Source organism: Gobius niger, assembly GCF_951799975.1.
Source record: "Gobius niger genome assembly, chromosome: 21".
NCBI lineage: Eukaryota > Metazoa > Chordata > Actinopteri > Gobiiformes > Gobiidae > Gobius > Gobius niger.
Genome location: NC_136872.1, coordinates 26,470,279 through 26,489,014, shown reverse-complemented (window position 1 = coordinate 26,489,014; position 18,736 = coordinate 26,470,279). Strand labels below are relative to the sequence as shown.

Here is an 18,736-nt window from a genome sequence, read left to right as displayed (position 1 = left end):
GTTCAGGCGGGAGTTAAGAGGTTAAAAGTTAACAAAAAGCTAAGCCCTTATAGTGTGGCTGCAGTACACGTTTTGGCCACCAGCGTCAAACTGGGGGCGCTGTTGTAACGTTAAGGAAACACTTGTTGCTGCAGGTGTTTATCACAGTTTTCCTACTTTTATCACAGAAGTTGTGACATCGACAAAGGTTTGTGTTAAAAATGGATTTATAAAAGAACTGATGCTGAACTGACACTTTCATAATGACCTCATGAGGCCTTTTCTTTGAGTGAACACATGAGGTGAAGTCACTGTAGGTCAGGGGTCGGAGAGTTTGTGTCACAGAGGACGATTTGTCATATATTGTGTAAAATATTGTATTTACCACATGTTTTTATTGAACAAGCTGTAGATTTGCTTTGAAGACTGAAATTCTGATCAAAACAACCCGATAATATGAATTTAACCGACTTCAGTGTGTTTCTGTGTTTCAGATGGAAAACATTGTTCCCAAGAGGCTCGCGACCCACTTTTGAGAATCACTGTTTTACATTATATATGACATAAGTGCGATGTTATGCAAGGACATATAAAAACAGAACAGACCAGAGAAAAGAAAAGAAAAGAAAAGAAAAGAAAAGAAAAGAAAAGAAAAGAAAAGAAAAGAAAAGAAAAGAAAAGAAAAGAAAAGAAAAGAAAAGAAAAGAAAAGAAAAGAAAAGCACAATGATGGTAGAAATTACCTTTGGCTCTTACATTCTAATACATTTGCCCGGCAATGTACATAACATACACTATACAAAGTACTTTAACAGGTATTTGAGCCCTTATTTGCATAATAATATTTCTTAATGTCATATTGGGGGCCAGAGTTTCTGTGCTGGAGGGCCGTGTTTGGCCCCCGGGCCTAACGATGCCTCCCCTGCTGTGGGGGCTGTACAAACAGGTGTAAAACAAACAGGTGTAAAACAAACAAGAAAAACAAACAACAGTCGGAGTAAAAGTAGAGTTTCCGCACTTACATCTGTGACTTTAGCGTCTTTAGACTCAAATGATCCTCGGCGTCTCGACCTCTGCGGACGTAATCACGTAATCACGTAGTCACGTAGTCACGTAACCACGTAATCACGTAATCACGTAATCACGTAATCCCGTAGTCACGTAATCCCGTCGCCCCTCAGCGCTGCTCTGTTCTCCTGGACCACTCGCCCCTCAGAGGTTCCACTGCTCCGTCTGGCTCCTTCACAGAAACACCTGTGGATCCTCCGCCGCCTCGAGCTGGAATCACCCATGATGCACTGCAACGTTGTTTGTCTGCTTTTTTTTTCTTTTCTCGCAAAACTTTATTAGTTTGAACTCACTGTAAAAAAACAGTTTTGTTCCACATTTGTGCAAATAAAACATGTGATAAAAGCAGCTGTTAGAAGGAAGTGTGAGGGAGAAACGATGTGAAAAAGAGGTTTGTATAAAGTTAATGAATAATATTTATTGAGAAATTAGGCACATGTTGTTATAGCTCTAAACCATTAACCTTAACCCCCGTCTGAACCGAGAGGGTCTTTTTCATCACGTCATCTCATTGTTTTCCATCTTTTTTTTGTTGGGTATTCAACTCATTTTTATCAAAGTTTTGTCACATTTTTTTTTTTCATTTTGTTGTCACATTTTTGTAATTTTTTCGTCTATTTTTTTTTATCTTTTTTTTATTTTTATTTGTCATTTTTTGTCACATTTTTGTCAGTTTTTGTCACATTTTTTGTGATTTTTTATCAATTTTTTGTCATTTTTTTGTCATTTTTTCGTCATTTTTTTGTCATTTTTTGTCACATTTTTTGTCACATTTTTTGTGATTTTTTATCAATTTTTTGTCATTTTTTTGTCATTTTTTTGTCATTTTTTGTCACATTTTTTGTGATTTTTTATCAATTTTTTGTCACTTTTTTGTCACATTTTTGTCATTTTTTGTCACATTTTTATCAAAGTTCTGTCACATTTTTATCAGTTTTTGTCATTTTTTTGTCATTTTTTTGTCATTTTTTTGTCATTTTTTGTCACATTTTTCTGTCATTTTTTGTCACATTTTTCTGTCATTTTTTGTCACATTTTTGTCATTTTTTGTCACATTTTTGTCAGTTTTTGTCACATTTTTTGTGATTTTTTGTCAATGTTTTCTCACTTTTTTGTCACATTTCCATCATTGTTTTCATCTCAGTTTTGTTGCTATTTTCTCACCTTTTTCCCAGAAGCTTTTGGATTGGGGTAAAGCCAAACTGGAGAAACTGTGCTCGGTTCAGGCGGGGGTTAAGGGGTTAAACTGAACCTGCTAAATATATTTAATATTCGAGAGTTTGCATTTAAAGCTTAATCAACACATGAGCCTTAATCCAAATAAATAACCACATCCTTCTTCTTCATGAGCTGCTGTTTGATCGTTGTACAAGTTTCCATTGTTTTACATAATGAAACACTGCCCCCTGGTGGACGGATGTGGAACTTCCATAACTCAGCGAAAGGAAACAAACAACAAACAGGCCTCAGAATTGTGGGATTTGATTTTATGACGTTTTCAGGAAGAGCTTCACACGTGCAGTTCTGTGTCACATCACCACAAACAAAACAAAGTCATTTCTCTCATAGAAAAAGGGTAAAAACGTGATAAATGTACAGTTTCAGGAGGGAGGGGCGTCGGCTTTGGTGCTAAAAAGAGGCGGAGTCGAGGTACAGTTGGTGAAAGCAGAAAGGCCGTCGGTGTCGTGCATAGAAGAAGAAGAAGGAGAAGAAGGAGAAGAAGGAGAAGAAGGAGAAGAAGAAGGAGAAGAAGGAGAAGAAGAAGGAGAAAGAGAAGAAGAAGAAGAAGAAGGAGAAGAAGGAGGAGAAGGAGAAGAAGAAGAAAAAAAAAGGAGAAGGAAAAGAAGAAGAAAAAGAAAAAAAGGAGGAGAAGAAGAAGAAAAAAAGGAGAAGAAGAAAAAGAAGAAAAAGAAAAAGAAAAAAAAGAAGAAAAAGAAGAAAAAGAAAAAAAGGAAAAAAAAGAAGAAAAAGAAGAAAAAGAAAAAAAGGAAAAAAAAGAAGAAAAAGAAGAAAAAGAAAAAGAAAAAAAAGAAGAAAAAGAAGAAAAAGAAAAAAAGAAAAAAAGGAAAAAAAAGAAGAAAAAGAAGAAAAAGAAGAAAAAGAAGAAAAAGAAGAAAAAGAAAAAGAAAAAGAAAAAAAGGAAGAAAAAGAAGAAAAAGAAGAAAAAGAAGAAAAAGAAAAAGAAAAAAAGGAAGAAAAAGAAGAAAAAGAAAAAGAACAAGAAAAAAGGAGAAGAACAAGAAGAAGAAGAAGAAGAAGAAGAAGGAGAAGAAGAAGGAGAGGAAGAAGAAGAAGGAGAAGAAGAAGAAGAAGAAGGAGAAGAAGAAGTTGAAGGAGAAGAAGAAGAAGAAGAAGAAGGAGAAGAAGAAGTTGAAGGAGAAGAAGAAGAAGAAGAAGAAGAAGAAGGAGAAGAAGAAGAAGAAGAAGAAGAAGAAGGAGAAGAACAAGAACAAGAAGAACAAGAAGAAGAAGAAGCAGAAGGAGAAGAAGAAGGAGAAGAAAGAGAAGGAGAAGAAGAAGAAGAAGAAGAAGAAGAAGGAGAAGAACAAGAAGAAGAAGAAGAAGAACAAGAAGAAGAAGAAGCAGAAGGAGAAGAAGAAGGAGAAGAAAGAGAAGAAGAAGAAGAAGAAGAAGAAGAAGAAGAAGAAGAAGAAGAAAAAGAAAAAGAAGAAGAAGAACAAGAAGAAGAAGAAGAACTTTTACACAAGGCAGGAGAACACTGGATCCTAAACAGTGGGAAACTATCTCAGTGCATCGAGGTGATCAAACCCTACGATCAGAGGGATCAGTGGGAGGTGTTTGGCAGTGAGGGCGGGGTTTACTCGTCCTCCTCCTCCTCGCCGCCCTCGTCCTCCTCGTTGCCGTAGCGACGCCGTGAGGGTTTGCTCCAGGTCCGGCCCCACCCGCCCTCGACGAACCTGGAACAAACACCAGGAGTTTGTAAATACATAAATAAATACTCGCTCCCGTGGCGGTGAAGCGGTAAAAGTATGTGTGACCTGGCAGTGTCCGGGGGAGCGTCTCCGTCCGGCGAGCCCAGGGAGAGAGTCCTGGTGGGGGCACAGTCCCAGACACTGCCCCCCCCGGAGGACGGGAGGAGGAACAGCAGCGTTAGGGACATGAGGAGGTGTTTACGTACACTTTGTTAACCTCTTAACTCCCGCCTGAACCTAAAGGAGCTTTTTCCTCACGTCGTCACATTTTTTTGTTTGTTGGGTATTCATCTCATTTTTGTCATTTTTTTTTGTCATTTTTTGACATTTTTTTGTCATTTTTTCGTCACATTTTTGTTAATTTTTCGTCATTTTTTAATCAAATTTTTGTCATTTTTTTCGTCACATTTTTGTCAAATTTTAGGAATTTTTTTGTCATTTTTTTTGTACATTTTTGTCCATTTTTCATAATTTTTTTAATCAATTTTTTGTCATTTTTTCGTCATTTATTTGATCAAATTTTTGTCACATTTTTGTCCTTTTTTTTGTCTTTTTTTATCAAATTTTTGTCATTTTCTTGTCATTTTTTGTCATTTTTTCATCCATTTTTTAATCATATTTTTGTCACATTTTTGTAATTTTTTCATCAATTTTTATCAAATTTTTTGACATTTTTTTGGTCCTTTTTTCGTCATTTTTTTAATCAATTTTTTGTCAATTTTTTGTCATTTTTTCATCAATTTTTTGTCACATTTTTGTCATTTTTTTGTCAATTTTTTTTCACATTTTTGTCATTTTTTGGTCAATTTCTGCGACATTTTTGCCATTTTTTCATAAATTTTTCGTCGCTTTTTTGTCACATTTCCATCATTGTTTTCGTCTCAGTTTTGTTGCTTTTTTCTCACCTTTTTTTCCAGAAGGTTTTGGATTGGGGTAAAGCCAAACTGGAGACAATGTGCTCGGTTCAGGTGTTTTTTCTCACTGTCTGACATGAAACCACTACTATTGGTTAAAACAAAGATGTAAATGTCCAATCATCACACAGATCAGAGAGAAGGCGGGTTCTGTGTCTGAAATGTGAAGATCAAGCCAAGAACCAAAGACCTGGTGAAGAAGCTGAACCTGGTCAGAGTTTGTCTTTATCCAGAAACAAGTCCTGACCCGACATGGGCTGAGAGGGGGGGCATCATCATGCTGTGGGGGAGGGGCTGGAAAGAACTCTATGTGGAAATATTGAAGCAACATCTCAAGAGCAGGAACCTCTTAGCTCCCACCTGAACGGATCCCATTTTCTCCAGTTTGGCTTTACCCTAATCAAAAAGCTTCTTGGGGAAAAAGCACCGAAACAGACACAAAAAATGAGAAGAAAACAAGGATGTAAACGCAACAAAAATGTGACAAAAATTCAACAAAAAAATAACAAAAATTCAATAAAAATGTGAAAAATTTCGATAAAAATGTGACAAAAATGTGACAAAAATTCTACAAAAATATGACAAAAATTCCACAAAAATCTGACAAAAAATCAACAAAAACATGACAAAAATTCAACAAAAAATGACAAAAATTAAAAAAAAAATCAAAAAAAATTCAACAAAAATTCAACAAAAAATGACAAAAATTCAACAAAAAATGACAAAAATTCAACAAAAATTCAACAAAAATTCAACAAAAATTCAACAAAAATTCAACAAAAATTCAACAAAAATTCAACAAAAATTCAACAAAAATATAACATATATAACAGCCAAAGACGACAGAATGCATTTGGTTCAGGCGGGAGTTAAGAGGTTAAAGCTCGAGGGCAGATGGAGCTTCAAATGGACCCATCAGACCCAAGTCAATCCAAAACTCATCCAGCTATTGTGAGAAGCACATCTGGTTCTGAAGCCGAGGACCAACCTGTGCAGCTGGAGTCGGTCCGAGTCCGAGAGGCTGAAGCTCCTCTGGAAAACAAAACATCTGCTTTAGCCCAACTCCAGCTGAAGAAAGCGAGAGAGAAGAGGAGACACTGACCCTGTTCCCGTTGGCCTCCTGGAGCCGCCGGGTCAGCAGCTCGTCCAGACTCGCCCTGAAACAGAGGCTCGGGTCAGTCCAGAGGGAAGACCTCCAGGAGATCTTAGTCCAGTACCTGCTGAGGGCCTGGTCCAGGCGCTGGTCCAGGTGCTGGTCCAGGTGCTGGTCCAGGTGCTGGTGCTCGGGCGACGTCAGCAGCAGGACCTGTCTCTCAGCGCGTTCAGCTCGATCCAACAGCGACTCGATGAAAACCTGGAACAGAAGCGACGTTAACAGCGGGCGTGGCTGTGGCGGTTCCTCTGCCGCTCCGGCTTCAGTACCTGGAGTTTGACTTTGGCCTCGGCCTCTTTCTGAGCCAGGCCTCGGAGGAAGGACTCGATCTGCTCCATCTCCCTGAAACACACGAGAACCAGGACTGAACCAGGTCTGAACCAGGTCCGAGCCGGGTCTGAACCGGGTCTAAAGCAGCACTGACTGTTGTTTGTGGTGCAGCTCCGTCTCTCGGTCCTGCAGCTCGTTCCTCAGTCGATCCATCAGCTCCTCTGCTGCGCTCACCTGAGGAACAGTCAGTATTAGACCTTCCTCCTCAGTGTTAGATCTTCCTCCTCAGTATTAGACCTTCCTCCTCAGTATCAGACCTTCCTCCTCAGTATTAGACCTTCCTCCTCAGTATTAGATCTTCCTCCTCAGTATTAGACCTTCCTCCTCAGTATTAGACCTTCCTCCTCAGTATTAGACCTTCCTCCTCAGTATTAGACCTTCCTCCTCAGTATCAGACCTTCCTCCTCAGTATCAGATCTTCCTCCTCAGTATTAGGTCTTCCTCCTCAGTATTAGACCTTCCTCCTCAGTATCAGATCTTCCTCCTCAGTATTAGACCTTCCTCCTCAGTTTTAGACCTTCCTCCTCAGTATTAGACCTTCCTCCTCAGTATCAGATCTTCCTCCTCAGTATCAGATCTTCCTCCTCAGTATTAGACCTTCCTCCTCAGTATCAGATCTTTCTCCTCAGTTTTAGACCTTCCTCCTCAGTATTAGACCTTCCTCCTCAGTATCAGATCTTCCTCCTCAGTATTAGACCTTCCTCCTCAGTATTAGACCTTCCTCCTCAGTATCAGATCTTTCTCCTCAGTTTTAGACCTTCCTCCTCAGTATTAGACCTTCCTCCTCAGTATCAGATCTTCCTCCTCAGTATTAGACCTTCCTCCTCAGTATCAGACCTTCCTCCTCAGTATTAGACCTTCCTCCTCAGTATCAGACCTTTCTCCTCCTCAGTATCAGATCTTCCTCCTCAGTGTTAGACCTTCCTCCTCAGTATTAGACCTTCCTCCTCAGTATTAGATCTTCCTCCTCAGTATTAGACCTTCCTCCTCAGTATTAGATCTTCCTCCTCCTCAGTATTAGACCTTCCTCCTCAGTATTAGATCTTCCTCCTCCTCAGTATTAGACCTTCCTCCTCAGTATTAGACCTTCCTCCTCAGTATTAGATCTTCCTCCTCAGTATCAGATCTTCCTCCTCAGTATCAGACCTTCCTCCTCAGTATTAGACCTTCCTCCTCAGTTTTAGACCTTCCTCCTCAGTATTAGACCTTCCTCCTCAGTTTTAGACCTTCCTCCTCAGTATTAGACCTTCCTCCTCAGTATCAGATCTTCCTCCTCAGTATTAGACCTTCCTCCTCAGTATCAGACCTTCCTCCTCAGTATCAGATCTTTCTCCTCAGTATTAGACCTTCCTCCTCAGTTTTAGACCTTCCTCCTCAGTATTAGACCTTCCTCCTCAGTATCAGATCTTCCTCCTCAGTATTAGACCTTCCTCCTCAGTATCAGACCTTCCTCCTCAGTATTAGACCTTCCTCCTCAGTTTTAGACCTTCCTCCTCAGTATTAGACCTTCCTCCTCAGTATCAGATCTTCCTCCTCAGTATTAGACCTTCCTCCTCAGTGTTAGACCTTCCTCCTCAGTATTAGATCTTCCTCCTCAGTATTAGACCTTCCTCCTCAGTATCAGACCTTCCTCCTCAGTATTAGATCTTCCTCCTCAGTATTAGATCTTCCTCCTCCTCAGTATTAGACCTTCCTCCTCAGTGTTAGACCTTCCTCCTCAGTATTAGACCTTCCTCCTCAGTATTAGACCTTCCTCCTCAGTATTAGATCTTCCTCCTCAGTATCAGATCTTCCTCCTCAGTATTAGATCTTCCTCCTCAGTATTAGACCTTCCTCCTCAGTGTTAGACCTTCCTCCTCAGTATTAGACCTTCCTCCTCAGTGTTAGACCTTCCTCCTCAGTATTAGACCTTCCTCCTCAGTATCAGACCTTCCTCCTCAGTATTAGACCTTCCTCCTCAGTATCAGACCTTCCTCCTCAGTATCAGATCTTCCTCCTCAGTATTAGACCTTCCTCCTCAGTATTAGACCTTCCTCCTCAGTATTAGATCTTCCTCCTCAGTATCAGATCTTCCTCCTCAGTATTAGATCTTCCTCCTCAGTATCAGACCTTCCTCCTCAGTATTAGACCTTCCTCCTCAGTATCAGACCTTCCTCCTCAGTATCAGATCTTCCTCCTCAGTATTAGATCTTCCTCCTCAGTATTAGATCTTCCTCCTCAGTATCAGACCTTCCTCCTCAGTATTAGACCTTCCTCCTCAGTATCAGACCTTCCTCCTCAGTATCAGATCTTCCTCCTCAGTATCAGACCTTCCTCCTCAGTATCAGACCTTCCTCCTCAGTATTAGATCTTCCTCCTCAGTATTAGATCTTCCTCCTCAGTATCAGATCTTTCTTCTCCTCAGTATTAGACCTTCCTCCTCAGTATCAGATCTTTCTTCTCCTCAGTATTAGACCTTCCTCCTCAGTATTAGACCTTCCTCCTCAGTATCAGATCTTCCTCCTCAGTATTAGACCTTCCTCCTCAGTATCAGATCTTCCTCCTCAGTATCAGATCTTTCTTCTCCTCAGTATTAGACCTTCCTCCTCAGTATCAGACCTTCCTCCTCAGTATTAGATCTTCCTCCTCAGTATTAGATCTTCCTCCTCAGTATTAGATCTTCCTCCTCAGTATTAGATCTTCCTCCTCAGTATTAGATCTTCCTCCTCAGTATTAGACCTTCCTCCTCAGTATCAGATCTTCCTCCTCAGTATTAGACCTTCCTCCTCAGTATTAGACCTTCCTCCTCTCAGTATCAGACCTTCCTCCTCAGTATTAGACCTTCCTCCTCAGTATCAGACCTTCCTCCTCAGTATTAGATCTTCCTCCTCAGTATTAGATCTTCCTCCTCAGTATTAGATCTTCCTCCTCAGTATTAGATCTTCCTCCTCAGTATTAGACCTTCCTCCTCAGTATTAGATCTTCCTCCTCAGTATTAGATCTTCCTCCTCAGTATTAGATCTTCCTCCTCAGTATTAGACCTCCCTCCTCAGTATTAGATCTTCCTCCTCAGTATTAGACCTTCCTCCTCAGTATTAGACCTTCCTCCTCAGTATTAGACCTTCCTCCTCAGTATCAGACCTTCCTCCTCAGTATTAGATCTTCCTCCTCAGTATTAGATCTTCCTCCTCAGTATTAGATCTTCCTCCTCAGTATTAGACCTCCCTCCTCAGTATTAGATCTTCCTCCTCAGTATTAGACCTTCCTCCTCAGTATTAGACCTTCCTCCTCAGTATTAGACCTTCCTCCTCAGTATTAGACCTTCCTCCTCAGTATCAGACCTTCCTCCTCAGTATCAGATCTTCCTCCTCAGTATCAGACCTTCCTCCTCAGTATTAGATCTTCCTCCTCAGTATTAGACCTTCCTCCTCAGTATCAGACCTTCCTCCTCAGTATCAGACCTTCCTCCTCAGTATTAGACCTTCCTCCTCAGTATTAGATCTTCCTCCTCAGTATTAGACCTTCCTCCTCAGTATTAGACCTTCCTCCTCAGTATTAGACCTTCCTCCTCAGTATCAGATCTTCCTCCTCAGTATCAGACCTTCCTCCTCAGTATCAGACCTTCCTCCTCAGTATCAGATCTTCCTCCTCAGTATCAGACCTTCCTCCTCAGTATTAGACCTTCCTCCTCAGTATTAGACCTTCCTCAGTATTAGACCTTCCTCCTCAGTATTAGACCTTTCTCCTCAGTGTTAGACCTTCCTCCTCAGTATTAGACCTTCCTCAGTGTTAGACCTTCCTCCTCAGTATTAGACCTTCCTCCTCAGTATTAGACCTTCCTCCTCAGTATTAGACCTTCCTCCTCAGTATCAGACCTTCCTCCTCAGTGATAGACCTTCCTCCTCAGTATTAGACCTTCCTCCTCAGTATTAGACCTTCCTCCTCAGTGATAGACCTTCCTCCTCAGTATTAGATCTTTCTCCTCAGTATCAGATCTTCCTCCTCAGTATTAGACCTTCCTCCTCAGTATCAGACCTTCCTCCTCAGTATCAGATCTTCCTCCTCAGTATCAGATCTTCCTCCTCAGTATTAGACCTTCCTCCTCAGTATTAGACCTTCCTCCTCAGTATCAGATCTTCCTCCTCTCAGTATTAGATCTTCCTCCTCAGTATTAGACCTTCCTCCTCTCAGTATTAGATCTTTCTCCTCAGTATTAGATCTTCCTCCTCAGTATTAGACCTTCCTCCTCAGTATTAGACCTTCCTCCTCAGTATTAGATCTTTCTCCTCAGTATTAGACCTTCCTCCTCAGTATTAGACCTTCCTCCTCAGTATCAGATCTTTCTCCTCAGTATCAGACCTTCCTCCTCAGTATTAGACCTTCCTCCTCAGTATTAGACCTTCCTCCTCAGTATCAGATCTTCCTCCTCAGTATCAGATCTTTCTCTCCTCAGTATCAGATCTTCCTCCTCAGTATCAGATCTTCCTCCTCAGTATCAGATCTTTCTCTCCTCAGTATCAGATCTTCCTCCTCAGTATTAGACCTTCCTCCTCAGTATTAGACCTTCCTCCTCAGTATCAGATCTTCCTCCTCAGTATCAGATCTTTCTCTCCTCAGTATCAGATCTTCCTCCTCAGTATCAGACCTTCCTCCTCAGTATTAGATCTTTCTCTCCTCAGTATCAGATCTTCCTCCTCAGTATTAGACCTTCCTCCTCAGTATTAGACCTTCCTCCTCAGTATCAGATCTTTCTCCTCAGTATCAGATCTTCCTCCTCAGTATCAGATCTTCCTCCTCAGTATTAGACCTTCCTCCTCAGTATTAGATCTTTCTCCTCAGTATTAGATCTTTCTCCTCAGTATCAGATCTTTCTCCTCAGTATCAGACCTTCCTCCTCAGTATTAGATCTTTCTCTCCTCAGTATCAGATCTTCCTCCTCAGTATCAGACCTTCCTCCTCAGTATCAGACCTTCCTCCTCAGTATCAGACCTTCCTCCTCAGTATTAGATCTTCCTCCTCAGTATTAGATCTTCCTCCTCAGTATTAGATCTTCCTCCTCAGTATTAGATCTTCCTCCTCAGTATTAGATCTTCCTCCTCAGTATTAGACCTTCCTCCTCAGTGTTAGACCTTCCTCCTCAGTATTAGATCTTCCTCCTCAGTATCAGACCTTCCTCCTCAGTATTAGATCTTCCTCCTCAGTATTAGATCTTCCTCCTCAGTATCAGATCTTCCTCCTCAGTATTAGACCTTCCTCCTCCTCAGTATCAGACCTTCCTCCTCAGTATCAGATCTTCCTCCTCAGTATCAGATCTTCCTCCTCAGTATTAGACCTTCCTCCTCCTCAGTATTAGACCTTCCTCCTCAGTATTAGATCTTCCTCCTCAGTATTAGATCTTCCTCCTCAGTATCAGACCTTCCTCCTCAGTATTAGACCTTCCTCCTCAGTATTAGACCTTCCTCCTCAGTATCAGACCTTCCTCCTCAGTATTAGACCTTCCTCCTCAGTATTAGACCTTCCTCCTCAGTATTAGATCTTCCTCCTCAGTATTAGACCTTCCTCCTCAGTATCAGACCTTCCTCCTCAGTATTAGACCTTCCTCCTCAGTATTAGATCTTCCTCCTCAGTATTAGACCTTCCTCCTCAGTATCAGACCTTCCTCCTCAGTATCAGACCTTCCTCCTCAGTATCAGACCTTCCTCCTCAGTATCAGACCTTCCTCCTCAGTATTAGACCTTCCTCCTCAGTATTAGATCTTTCTCCTCAGTATTAGACCTTCCTCCTCAGTATTAGATCTTCCTCCTCTCAGTATTAGACCTTCCTCCTCAGTATTAGATCTTCCTCCTCAGTATTAGATCTTCCTCCTCAGTATCAGACCTTCCTCCTCAGTATTAGACCTTCCTCCTCAGTATTAGATCTTCCTCCTCAGTATTAGACCTTCCTCCTCAGTATTAGACCTTCCTCCTCAGTATTAGATCTTCCTCCTCAGTATTAGATCTTCCTCCTCAGTATCAGACCTTCCTCCTCAGTATTAGACCGTCCTCCTCCTCAGTATTAGACCTTCCTCCTCAGTATTAGATCTTCCTCCTCAGTATTAGATCTTCCTCCTCAGTATTAGATCTTCCTCCTCAGTATCAGACCTTCCTCCTCAGTATCAGACCTTCCTCCTCAGTATTAGATCTTTCTCTCCTCAGTATCAGACCTTCCTCCTCAGTATCAGACCATACACACCTGTCCGCTGAGGTGGACCACGCGGGTGTCCAGCTCCTGCCTCTCGGCCCTCAGCTTGCCCTCCGTGTCCCTCTGTCTCCGCAGCAGCGCCTCCTTGTGGCGGAGCCTGGACCGGAGCCGCTCCACGTTGCGCTCCACCCGCTCCTCCACCTCCGCCAGAGTCCGGGCCGCTCGGGACGCGAACCCGAGGCCGAGCCCCAGGCGCTCCTCCAGCCCGATGTCCACGGTCAGGAAGCTCTGGAGGAACGTCCCGGCGTGGAGACACTTCTGCTGCGGATACAGACACGGACATGGAGGAAACATCTCCAGCAAGACACACGGACATGGAGGAAACATCTCCAGCAAGACACACGGACATGGAGGAAACATCTCCAGCAAGAGACACGGACATGGAGGAAACATCTCCAGCAAGACACACGGACATGGAGGAAACATCTCCAGCAAGACACACGGACATGGAGGAAACATCTCCAGCAAGAGACACGGACATGGAGGAAACATCTCCAGCAAGAGAAGAGACCAGGGAGGAAACATCTCCAGCAAGAGACACGGACATGGAGGAAACATCTCCAGCAAGAGACACGGACACACAGACACGGACATGGAGGAAACATCTCCAGCAAGAGAAGAGACCAGGGAGGAAACATCTCCAGCACGAGAAGAGACCAGGGAGGAAACATCTCCAGCAAGAGACACGGACATGGAGGAAACATCTCCAGCAAGACACACGGACATGGAGGAAACATCTCCAGCAAGAGACACGGAAACACAGACACGGACATGGAGGAAACATCTCCAACAAGAGAAGAGACCAGGGAGGAAACATCTCCAGCAAGACACACGGACATGGAGGAAACATCTCCAGCAAGAGAAGAGACCAGGGAGGAAACATCTCCAGCAAGACACACGGACATGGAGGAAACATCTCCAGCAAGAGACACGGAAACACAGACACGGACATGGAGGAAACATCTCCAGCAAGAGAAAAGACCAGGGAGGAAACATCTCCAGCAAGAGACACGGACATGGAGGAAACATCTCCAGCAAGAGACACGGACATGGAGGAAACATCTCCAGCAAGAGACACGGACATGGAGGAAACATCTCCAGCAAGACACACGGACATGGAGGAAACATCTCCAGCAAGACACACGGACATGGAGGAAACATCTCCAGCAAGAGACACGGACATGGAGGAAACATCTCCAGCAAGAGACACGGACATGGAGGAAACATCTCCAGCAAGAGACACGGACATGGAGGAAACATCTCCAGCAAGACACGCGGACATGGAGGAAACATCTCCAGCAAGAGACACGGACATGGAGGAAACATCTCCAGCAAGAGACACGGAAACACAGACACGGACATGGAGGAAACATCTCCAGCAAGAGACACCGACATGGAGGAAACATCTCCAGCAAGACACACGGACATGGAGGAAACATCTCCAGCAAGAGAAAAGACCAGGGAGGAAACATCTCCAGCAAGACACACGGACATGGAGGAAACATCTCCAGCAAGAGACACGGACATGGAGGAAACATCTCCAGCAAGAGACACCGACATGGAGGAAACATCTCCAGCAAGAGACACCGACATGGAGGAAACATCTCCAGCAAGAGACACGGAAACACAGACACGGACATGGAGGAAACATCTCCAACAAGAGAAGAGACCAGGGAGGAAACATCTCCAGCAAGACACACGGACATGGAGGAAACATCTCCAGCAAGAGAAGAGACCAGGGAGGAAACATCTCCAGCAAGACACACGGACATGGAGGAAACATCTCCAGCAAGAGACACGGAAACACAGACACGGACATGGAGGAAACATCTCCAGCAAGAGAAAAGACCAGGGAGGAAACATCTCCAGCAAGAGACACGGACATGGAGGAAACATCTCCAGCAAGAGACACGGAAACACAGACACGGACATGGAGGAAACATCTCCAGCAAGAGACACGGAAACACAGACACGGACATGGAGGAAACATCTCCAGCAAGAGAAAAGACCAGGGAGGAAACATCTCCAGCAAGACACACGGACATGGAGGAAACATCTCCAGCAAGAGACACGGACATGGAGGAAACATCTCCAGCAAGAGAAAAGACCAGGGAGGAAACATCTCCAGCAAGACACACGGACATGGAGGAAACATCTCCAGCAAGAGACACGGACACACAGACACAGACATGGAGGAACGTCCCGGCGTGGAGACACTTCTGCTGCAGATACAGACACGGACATGGAGGAAACATCTCCAGCAAGAGACACGGACACACAGACACGGACATGGAGGAAACATCTCCAGCAAGAGACTCGGAAAGACCACACTGCAAAAAGTGGATTCTAAGCAAGTCAAAAATGTCTTACTTTAAGAAATAAGTTCTTATTTTTCCCTAAAAGTAATAATGTTTTGCCGCAAAGTTTTTTGAGAAAAAAAATCTTATTTTAGGAAATAAAATCAGGCCATTTCTTATTCAGATAAATTTTCTAAAAAACATGATCATTTGTCTTATAACAAGAAAGAAAAACTTTTTGAATCTTCTTCAGTTTTAGACAAAGAATTTTTATTTTTTATTTTAAGAAAAACTAAGCTCAACAACTGTTGATTTAACCTCTTAACTCCCGCCTGAACCGAGAGGATCTTTTTCCTCACGTCATCAGATCTTTTTTCCATTGTTTTTTTGTTGGGTATTCAACTCATTTTTTCGGCAATTTTTAATCAATTATTTTGTCCATTTTTTTTGTCACATTTTTGTCATTTTTTGTCACATTTCACAACAGCTCTTAACATAAGAACTGATTCTCACAGAGAGATAAAACATTCCATTCTTTAAAGTGGGCGGCTCGGTGGCACAGCGGTTAGAGCCTCAGCTTCACAGCTCCAAGGTCCCGGGTTCGATTCCCACCAGGACGAGGCCTTTCTGTGTGGAGCATGTTCTCCCCATGTCTACCACTAAAAACATGTACAATAGGTGAATCCTCCAGCAGGTGATTCTGACCATCAGCCTGGCTCCACATCATGGAGACGGGTCTCTGGGCGATATTTTCCTTAAATATTAGTATTTATTAAGAACATTTTGCTTAAATCCAAGCAACATTTAAGTAAAATATCCACAATTTTTCACTAAATAAGAATGTTTTCCTTAAATTATTCCATTTTCTGACGACATTTTGCTTAATTCTAGTTATTTATTTGCTTAAATGTAGTGTTTCTTTCTTGTTTTATGAGAAAAATATTCTAGAAATAAGAATTCTTAGCAAGAAAAAAACACTGACCCCATTGGCAGAATTTTTTCCTTAAAACAAGACAAAACGTCTCATTTTCAGATTGTTTTCCTTGTTTTCAGTCGGGCACTTTTTGCAGTGGACGGAGCGACTCACACACGTTGGAGTCACTTCCTGGATAAACCCTCTAGACCCACCTCGGTGAGTCTGCTCCAGGGCAGGGCCGGGGCGGAGGAGGAGGAGGACAAGGCCAGGTCCAGACCCTCCAGAGGCCGGGGCCTTTCCTGCAGCGACACCCCCAGCTGCGGGCTCTGGTCCTGGGCTTCGGTGGGCGCCGGGAGGGGCAGCAGCGAGCGCGGTCTGGACGGCCTCACACGGGTCTGCAGGAGAAGAACAAAACTCAGGTCCCAGCAGAAGCTCAGAGGGAAGCAGAGGAGCTCAGACCTGGGAGCTCAGACCTGGGAGCTCAGACCTGGGACAGCAGCAGCAGAGTCTCGTACGTGTGCCGCGTGATCAGGTGGACCCGAAGCTCCGGGACCGAACTGAACCTGAAGGCGTCGCCGCAGCGAGGGCAGAGCAGCGGCGCCGACATCGTCCACACCTGCACAAGAGAACACGCCAAACGCTTTAGCTTACTTTAGAATCGTAGAGTTTTATGAGCATTTTATAAGAACGTTTCATACGTCTGAGAGGCCCAATGCTCATTATAGAGATTATCTGGCATCACATCCCTCTAGTGGAGGAGTTGTGTAATTGCATCTATATAATGATAGGGATTCCAACCGCTTTCGACGCTAATTGTGGGCCGGTGTGATGTACTACGGGGTTTATCTCTCGATCTGACCGGCCCAAAAGTCCGTGGGCCAAATCCTGTAGGCCAGTGTAATGCCTCATTTGAAAGCTAAGATCTACAAAGCTCATCTAAATGGATCTTTTTCCTCACGTCATCACATTTTTTTCCATCTTTTTTTTTGGGGGGGGTTCAACTCATTTTTTTTTTCCATTTTTGGGGGGGCTTTTTTGTCACATTTGAAACACTTTTTTGGCTTTATTCCTCTTCTTTTAGTCATTTTTTGTCATTTTTTGTCATTTTTTTTTGTCATTTTTTGTCTTTTTTTGTCTTTTTTGTGATTTTTTGTGATTTTTTTGTGATTTTTTTGTCATTTTTTTTATCATTTTTTCTCACTTTTTTGTCATTTTTTGTCATTTTTTTTGTCATTTTTGTCTTTTTTTGTTATTTTTTGTGATTTTTTGTGATTTTTTTGTCATTTTTTCTCACTTTTTTCTCACTTTTTTGTCACATTTCCATCCTTGTTTTCTTCTCAGTTTTGTCGCTATTTTCTCACCTTTTTCCCAGAAGCTTTTGGATTGGGGTAAAGCCAAACTGGAGAAAACGTGCTCGGTTCAGGTGGGAGTTAAGGGGTTAAAGTAAATGGATGTTCTAAATAAACTCTAGTATTTGCAGAAGTTTATTCCTGACACGATGTTTTCTGTCCATTATTTCAGGATTAATAAATAATGAAAAAAACATGATCGTCCGCCTGAACGCGTTAGGCTCGTGACCTCTTTCTTCATGTTCAGTGACGCGGAAGAGTCTCCTCAGAGCCGGCAGGGCAGCACGAGGAGCGGCGACCTCACCCTCATCCTCATCCTCACCCTCATCCTCATCCTCATCCCCATGCACCACACATCTAAACTGCATTTCATCATCATTAAACACTATGAAAGTATGAACTGATGTTGTTCGTGTGTTTTTTGCTTCACAGCTTCATGAAAAACACATCATTCTGGGTCAAACTCGCTCAGCCGCAGTTTTTGGCTGAAATTGTGCCGTATTTTTGCTGAAAACTTTCCACCTCCTCCCGGACTCCGCGTCTCCCTCTTTCCTCTGACTGATGGGACGTTTGCGGATGAAATGTGCGCACGTCTGAGCCGTTCGCGGCGGTGAACGTGCCGTATTTGCGCGTTAAAACGGTGAACACGCGCGCCCAGCCCTGACCCAGTTTCTCCGCGTGTTGACAGGAGGATGCGCGCTCCCGTCACCGGCTCACCTGCGCGTGCCTCAAAGGCGTGTGCGCGTCAGCTCCATAGTCCTGGTCCTGGTCCTGTTCCTGGTTCTGGTCCTGGTCCTGTTCCTGGTCCTGGTTCCGGTCCGGGATCAGCGGCTGCACGCGCGGGCACGGAGCTCCGGCCGCTCCGTCTGCGGCTCCTCGTGCGTGAGACGTCAGAGCGACGTGACGAACAGGAAGTGAAACAGAAAAGGATATGTTTGCTGTAGTTTGTATCAAAACATGACCCGCCCCTGCCCAGACTCCGCACGTGTCTGCGTCAGAGCTGTGCGTAAAGGCGCGCGGGGCGGAGGCGGATGAGCAGCAGTTGAGGAGAGCGGCCGGCAGAGGGCGCCGCCCGTTCAGGTTCCACCTGTTTGGATTGTGCGACAGAAGCGGCTCCCCGGGAACAGACTTTTATCGGTTTATCCAATAATTAATCTGTGGATGTAGCTGCACAGCGACTGCCCAACGCCAGGGGGCGCTTCGTGCCCTTTGTGTCCCTCAATCTGAGAATACGGTTTAGATCATTTTCACCAAGTTTTCCCAGGAGGAGACAGCGAAGTGTTGAGGACTTTAAAGAGGGGGTATACTGCTTTTTTCAATCCCATAGACCCTTTAACTATTGACATCATCAGTGACATCATCTGGAGGCAGGAAGTGAACAAGAGAAATAGGATTAAACTAAAAATAGTGATTATAAGTGTGAAACTACAACTAAAACATGTGGTCTTGTTGTGGTTGAAGGTACATTTGAGACGATAAAATATGGTTTATCTGATATTTCCAAAAACAGTTAAACATTTGTTTATCGTTACCATGACAACAGCTCCAATGGAAATTGATAGGAATCTTGCTTCCTGCC

General features: G+C 43.4%; 1 protein-coding gene across 2 annotated transcripts; it reads right to left on the bottom strand.

The window, feature by feature from the left end:
• Positions 1–3,836: 3,836 nt before the first annotated feature.
• Positions 3,837–18,132, bottom strand: LOC306980390 (F-box only protein 41-like). 2 transcript variants are annotated; one of them, XM_079579744.1, is made up of 11 exons: positions 17,875–18,132; positions 16,296–16,424; positions 16,021–16,203; positions 12,587–12,856; positions 6,471–6,550; positions 6,316–6,388; positions 6,111–6,247; positions 5,996–6,050; positions 5,882–5,925; positions 4,046–4,120; positions 3,837–3,964 (listed from the first exon to the last, which is right to left on the bottom strand). In XM_079579744.1, exons 2-11 carry the CDS (start codon positions 16,413–16,415, stop codon positions 3,865–3,867), a joined length of 1,137 nt encoding a protein of 378 aa, XP_079435870.1. In that variant the 5' UTR covers positions 16,416–16,424; positions 17,875–18,132; the 3' UTR covers positions 3,837–3,864. The 2 variants fall into 2 exon arrangements, with proteins under 2 accessions (XP_079435870.1, XP_079435871.1); XM_079579745.1 differs by having other exon boundaries at positions 12,587–12,853.
• Positions 18,133–18,736: the final 604 nt, after the last annotated feature.

Bases quoted from the DNA above. Each gene is read 5' to 3' on its own strand.
- LOC306980390 (XM_079579744.1), bottom strand. From the start codon at position 16,415: ATGTCGGCGCCGCTGCTCTGCCCTCGCTGCGGCGACGCCTTCAGGTTC. The intron at 12,857-16,020 runs GTGGGTCTAGAG...CTGTATCCGCAG, and splicing joins CCTGGAGCAGACTCACCGAG to CAGAAGTGTCTCCACGCCGG. The intron at 5,926-5,995 runs GTCAGTGTCTCC...TTTGTTTTCCAG, and splicing joins AGGAGGCCAACGGGAACAGG to AGGAGCTTCAGCCTCTCGGA.